The sequence below is a fragment of the Theropithecus gelada genome, unplaced genomic scaffold (genome assembly GCF_003255815.1).
Source record: "Theropithecus gelada isolate Dixy unplaced genomic scaffold, Tgel_1.0 HiC_scaffold_1782, whole genome shotgun sequence".
Classification (NCBI taxonomy): domain Eukaryota; kingdom Metazoa; phylum Chordata; class Mammalia; order Primates; family Cercopithecidae; genus Theropithecus; species Theropithecus gelada.
The window spans coordinates 1-6,637 of NW_020258208.1; the positions used below are offsets into that span (position 1 = coordinate 1).

General features: G+C 55.7%; 1 protein-coding gene across 1 annotated transcript; it reads right to left on the bottom strand.

Moving 5' to 3' along the window:
- Positions 1–790: 790 nt before the first annotated feature.
- Positions 791–6,058, bottom strand: LOC112617449 (tectonin beta-propeller repeat-containing protein 1-like; the record flags this gene model as incomplete). The annotated part of the gene is made up of 5 exons (XM_025374224.1): positions 791–916; positions 2,365–2,487; positions 2,682–2,864; positions 3,711–3,954; positions 5,999–6,058. Coding segments are annotated over 5 exons (736 nt in total), but the record flags the coding sequence as incomplete, so codon positions are not given.
- Positions 6,059–6,637: the final 579 nt, after the last annotated feature.

Below are 6,637 nucleotides of genomic sequence, written 5' to 3' on the forward strand. Positions count from 1 at the left end.
ACACACACACACACACCCACCCATCCACACATCCACCCACCCATCCGCAAACCCACCCACCCATCCATCCACACACCTACCCATCCATCCATGCACACACCCAACCACCCGTCTGTCCATCCACACACCCACCCACCCATCCATCCATCCACCCACCCACCCATCCATCCATCCACCCACCCACCCATCCATCCATCCACACACAAACCCACCCACCCATCCACACACCCACCCACCCATCCATCCATCCACACACACACCCACCCATCCACACACCCACCCACCTATCCATCCATCCACACACCCACCCATCCATCCATCTGTCCACATACCACCCATCTGTCCACTGGCACACCTTCTGTCACCCCAACTTCCACCCCCACACTATTCCTGAAGACTGGGAGACACCAGCAGGGAGCTGGCAGGGGGCTCAGAATCTGTCTTAAGGAGGCCGCTTTGGTGTGCCTGAGCTGAGGCTGGGCACTGATCAGCATGCTGGGGTNCTTCTGTCACCCCAACTTCCACCCCCACACTATTCCTGAAGACTGGGAGACACCAGCAGGGAGCTGGCAGGGGGCTCAGAATCTGTCTTAAGGAGGCCGCTTTGGTGTGCCTGAGCTGAGGCTGGGCACTGATCAGCATGCTGGGGTCTCGGAGAGAAAGGCCAGGAGCAGGCATGGGGTCGGGGGGCCGGGGCTCCTGGGAGGAGCAAGACCCAGGGGGTGCACAGGACAGGACCCACGGAGGTGGGGTTGTGGGGAACTGGGGCAGCGAGAGGGGTTGGCCTTACCTTGCCCTGCAGAGACACAGCCCACACTGACAGGCGGCCCACAGGCTCCTCTGTGATCTCCCAGCCCCCTACAGAGAGGTCGTTGAAGGGGTCGGGCAGCTCCTTGGGGTCGTCCTTCGAGGGGATCTGAAGCAAGGAGGTGAGAAGCAGAAGCAGTCAGCGCCTGGGCGTGCACCCACCTCCCGCCTGCCTGCCATCCAGATGTCCATTCTCCAGCCCAGCCTGCAGCTGCCTGAATTTACAGGGAAGGCAGCATCAGGACTGTGAGGACCCCTGCCCAGTCCTCCGTCAGCCGAGTGGTCACCGCTGCCCCCGTGTGGAAGGCGGATGCGCTGCAGGGTCTCGGCTCTGGGCTTTCCAGTGACCTGATCTCGGTGACTCGGTTGCCAGCCCTAAGAACGGGGCTGATGACAGAAGATGGCCCTGCCAGTGTAAGTCTTCAAAAGTCATTGGCCCTCCTAGTGCTTTGGGAGGCCATGGCAGGAGGATTGCTTGAGGTCAGGAGCTCAAGGCCAGCCTGGGCAACATAGTGAGACCCCATCTTTACAAAAAATTTATTATTTTTTTTTTTGAGACTGGGTTTCACTCTATTGCCCAGGCTGCAGTGAAGTGGCGCAATCTCGGCTCACTGCAACCTCTGCCTCCTGGATTCAAGTGATTCTCCTGCCTCAGCCTCCCGAGTAGCTGGGATTATAGGTGCCTGCCACCACACTCAGCTAATTTTTGTATTTTTAGTCATCCTGAGTAGTTGGGATTACAAGCACGTGCCACCACGCCCGGCTAATTTTTGCATTTTTAGTAGAGACAGGGCTTCACCATGTTGGCCAGGCTGGTCTCAAACTCCCAAGTGCTGGTATTACAGGCATGAGCCACCGCACCCAGCCTCTACAAAAAATTTAAAAATTAACAGGGCATGGTGGTGCATGCCTGTAGTCCCAGCTACTAGGGAGGCTGAGGTGGGAGGATTACTTGAGCTCAGGAGTTCGAGGCTACAGTGAGCTATGACCGCACCACTGCACTCAACAGGGTGCAACAGAGCACGGTCTGGGCAACAGAGCGAGACCCTATCTTTAAAAAGGAAAAAAAAATAGGGCCAGCTCCCTGGTCACCTGGCTTCTCCCAGGCCCAGGGGCAGCCCCACCTCACAGCCCTGGACATCCCAGGGAGGCCTCCACTCATTGGAGGCCACGCCAAGACCCGGGTCCAGGGCTGTCCTCCCTAAGCTGGGAGATTCTTCATGGAGCAACGCTAGAGTCAGAAGTGCCTCCCTTGGCTGAGGGGGAGGACAAAGTGCCAGAGGGAGGCTCGGTCGGGGACACAGCAGCTTGGAGACCAGGGTCAGGGCAAGTTTTGTGCTGTCCTGGGCCCGGCCTGGCTCCCTGTATGACCATCTCCCAAGCAAAGGGACATGCAGTGCTGTGGTGTTCCCGGGACAGGAAACGGCTCAAAGGCCAGGTCCGAAGGTGGGCGTGGTGTCCCCCGGTGCACACGGGTGGGGAAGGTGGAGAGGAGGCTGCATGTCACGGTCTGTCCTGGCCCTGTCCTGCCCCCAAGTCACATTCAGGAACAGAGACCTTGGCCCAGATGTCCCGGGACTTGTATCTCCTGTACCGGATCCATTTTCGGCGCCGCACACAAGAATTCCACTTCTTGTCTCTCGTGTAGGTGGCGGGAAAGTCGATGGCGTACGTCCACCCCTGAAACACCAAGGAAAGGGCTCTCAGGGTCTGCAGGGAAGGTATATGAAGAGCTGGGGAAGGTTGGGAGGGAGGGCGTGGCCTGAAGCCCGAGCTCAGGCACCACAGGGTGTAGGGGACAGAAGCAGGGACAGGCGGAGCCCTAGGCACCCCCTCCCCACAGGGCAGTCATGGAGGGTCCCGAGTTCACCTACCCCTTTCTCGGTGGGTTCGCCTCCAAAATTTTCATCCACGTACCAGTCAGACTCCCACTCCCAGTGCGGCGAGGGCAGCGCCACCCCATCCAGCGGCCGGTGCTGGAGCCCACTCACGTCACTCCACGCCCAGCGGTCACTCAGTAGGAGTTTTTCACAGAAGCCACCCACGGGATTCCAGCGCTGAGGGCCGGGGACACAGAGGTGGCCTTGGACCCAAGCCTGCTGGGTGGGAACCCAGGCGGGCCGGGCATCTCCAGGGCCAGCTGACCCTGCCCAGCTGGCCCCCTCATTGATCTCCAGAATAGGAAGTGGGCAGAGGGCCTGTTCCCCAGCGACTGAGGACCCCCACGCCACTTTATCACGAGCCAGCAAGTACATCAGCGCGGCCCCAAGGGGCAAAGAATCCTCCTGCCAGCCACGGCGCTCTAAGCAGGACAGGCAGTGGAGGGCACACGTTGTCCTGGGCTCCCGGAACCACTGGAGCCTGCCCTCTTGGGGACCTGGCCGGCCTGCTTTGGTGAGGACACAATAGTGGCTTCGGCCTCAAAGACCCTGCATACTATGCAACTTGGAATTTTTTTGGGGGGGTGCAGGGGGACAGGGTCTTGCTCTGTTGCCCAGGCTGGGGTGCAGGGCACGATTATGGCTCACTGCAGCCTTGACCTCCCTGGCTCAAGTGATCCTCCTGCCTCAGCCTCCTGAGTAGCTGGGACTAAAGGTGCGCACCACCACACCCTGCTAATTCTTGTATATTTTTTGTAGAGACAGTGTTTCGCCATGATGCCCAGGCTGGTCTCAAACTCCTGAGCTCAAGTGATCTGCCCACCACAGCCTCCCAAAGTGCTGGGATTACTGGCGTGAGCCACCATGCCTGGCAGCAACTCAGATTTTTAAGTACAAGGAAGGAAATGAAGGCAGGAACTGGTGGGGAATCTGGGGCCCCTATTTCCCTTCTGTGGTTCATCATTTTAACCAATAACCCAGCAAACCGACCCACTTGGCAACTCCAACCATGAGGATCGCTACCTGATTCTCATAGGCCTCCTCTCGGCGGCGGATGGGGACATCGCTGGCACACACATACACGTAGACCTGGTTGTCACAGGCAATGCCCCAGCAGCACTGCGTGGTGGCGCTGACGCGCTTGAACTCTAGCTGGGAGTCCTTGCACAGCTCCCAGTACTGGCCGGCTGTGGACAGCGTGTACACTCTCCCGAAGAGGTCCACCGCCCACAGCACTGAGTTGGGCATGGCAGCAGCTGGAGGTAACCTGTGGCAGGAGGACGAGGGTCAGCGTTCAGGCTCCCAGCTCAGGGGACATCAGAGTCAAGTGAAACCTGGGAGACTTCTACTGTGACTATTTATTCTTTTTTTTTTTTTTTTGAGATGGAGTATCACTCTGTCACCCAGGCTGGAGTGCAGTGGCGTGATCTCGGCTCACTGCAACCTCCACCTCCTGGGTTCAAGCAAGTCTCCTGCCTCAGTCTCCCGAGAAGCGGGGATTACAGCCGCCTGCCAGCACACCCAGCTAGTTTTTGTATTTTTAGTAAAGACAGGTTTTGTCATGTTGGCCAGGCTGTTCTCGAACTCCTGACCTCGTGATCTGCCCGCCTCAGCCTCCCAAAGTGCTGGGATTACAGGCGTGAGCCACTGCGCCTATGCAACTATTTATTCTTTGTTTTTTTGTTTATTTTTTTGAGACGGAGTCTCACTCTGTTGCCCAGGCTGGAGTGCAATGGCACAATCTTGGTATCTTGGCTCACTGCAACCTCCACCTCCCAGGTTTTCTCCTGCCTCAGCCTCCCCAGTAGCTGGGACTACAGGTGCACGCCACCACGCCTGGCTAATTTTTGTATTTTTAATAGAGACATGATTTCACCATGTTGGACAGGCTGGTCTCGAACTCCTGACTTCAGGTGATCCGCCTGCCTCTGCCTCCTGAAGTGTTGGGATTACAGGCATGAACCACCATGCCTGGCCTCTTTTTTGTTTTTGAAAGAATTTAAAAATAGATCACTTGAGGCCAGGAGTTCAAGACCAGGCTGGTCAACATGGTGAAACCTCATCTCCACTAAAAATATAAAAACTAGCCAGGCATGGTGGTGTGTGCCTGTAGTCCCAGCTACTCAGGTGGCTGAGGCAGGATAATGGCTTGAACCCGGGAGATGGAGGTTGCAGTGAGCAGAGACCCTGTCTCAAAAAAAAGAATTTAAAAAGTAGAGACAGGGTTTTGCTCAGTCACCCAGGCTGGAGTGCAGTGGTTCAATTACAGCTCGTTGCGGCCTCGAACTCCTGGGCTCAAGTGATCCTCCTGCCTCAGCCTCCTGAGTAGCTGGGACAACAGGCATGCCCCACCATACCCAGCTAATTAAAAAATTTTTTTGTAGAGACAGAGTCTCACTATGTTGCTCAAGCTGGTCTCAAACTCCTCGTCTCAAGCAATCCTCCCATCTCGGCCTCCCAAACTGCTAGGATTACAGACTTGAGCCACCACGCCTGGCCAGATCTTTGTTTTCAAAACAATCAATGAAAGCTTACAGGTTTAGCTGAATCTCAAAAGATATAACTACCCCACTGCCTCCCCAGGGGTCTCCCCGCCATGTTGGCCTCTATCTGGGCATGGTGAGGGCATTTACACGTGCCTGGCATTCTAGCCAGAGCCAACGTGACCATGTGAATTCAAGGACATAGTGGTCTTCTCTTCATGCTCCCTCAGCGACTCCCTCCTCCCCCTCCCCTGGCTCTCTTCTTCTGCTGTTCTCTACTCCTTTCTTTTTCTTTTCTTTTTAATTTTTTAGAGAATATCTTGCTCTGCTGCCCAGACTGGAGTGCAGTGGTGCAATCACAGCTCACTGCAGCCTTGAACTCCTGAACTCAAGCCATCCTCCTGCCTCAGCCTCCTGAGTGGCTGGGACTACAGGCATGTGCCACCATACCTGGCGAATTTTTATTTTATTTTTTTCTAGAGATGGGGTCTTGCTATGCTGTCCAGGCTGGTCTTGAACTCCTGGCCTCAAGCGATCCTCCCACCTCGGCCTCCCAAAGTGCTGGGATTACAGGCATGAGCCACTGCACCCAGCCCTTTCTCTCCTCTTTCTCTGTGCTTTGTAGGCATAGCCAAGGCTATTGCTAAGCTCTGCCACTGACCACTCCTGGCCCCACCTCCAGGGCCCACAGTGCTGTTGCACCCAGGGGTGTCCTTCCTGGAGTCCTGGCTCCTGGTAGGAACAGTCTTTCCACCACGGCAGGGCCACATGGCCAGACACAAGGCAGCCAAACACAGAGCTACCGGATGAGGCCACTGGGGCCATCACCTGAGAAGCTCTGCCTGATAGGGCGGCTCCCAGATCCAACCCAGGACACTGCCCCAGGGCCTGAAAAGAGGAAAGAGCCTACAGATGAAGACATGGCCAGTCTGACTTAAATACCAGAGCAAAAGGAGATACGCAGAGTTTATTTAGGTGCCTGGAGGCTGGGCCCGGTGCTCCCGCAGCATGCCAGAGCCATGCGGGTACTCCAGATGGCTGGGTGACTGTGGCAATGGCACGAGATAGAAGCACATCTGAAAATAGGAGTAGCTGCCAACAGCAAAAAAAATAATAATAATAAGCCAGGTGCGGTGGCTCACACCTATAATCCCAGCACTTTGGGAGGCTGAGGCAGACGGACCACCTGAGGCCAGGAGTTTGAGACCAGCCTGACCAACATGGTAAGACTCCATCTTTACTAAAAAAAAAAATGCAAAAATTAGCTGGGCGCAGTGGTGTGCACCTGTAATCCCAGCTACTCAGGAGACTGAGGCAAGAGAATCACTAGAACCAGGAGGTGGAGGCTGCGGTGAGTTGAGATTGCACCACCGCACTCCAGCCTGGATGACAGAGCGAGACTACGTCTCAAAAAAAAAAAAAAAAAATGCTCTTTGGGTTCTGTTTTTTTTTTTTTTTTTTTTTTTT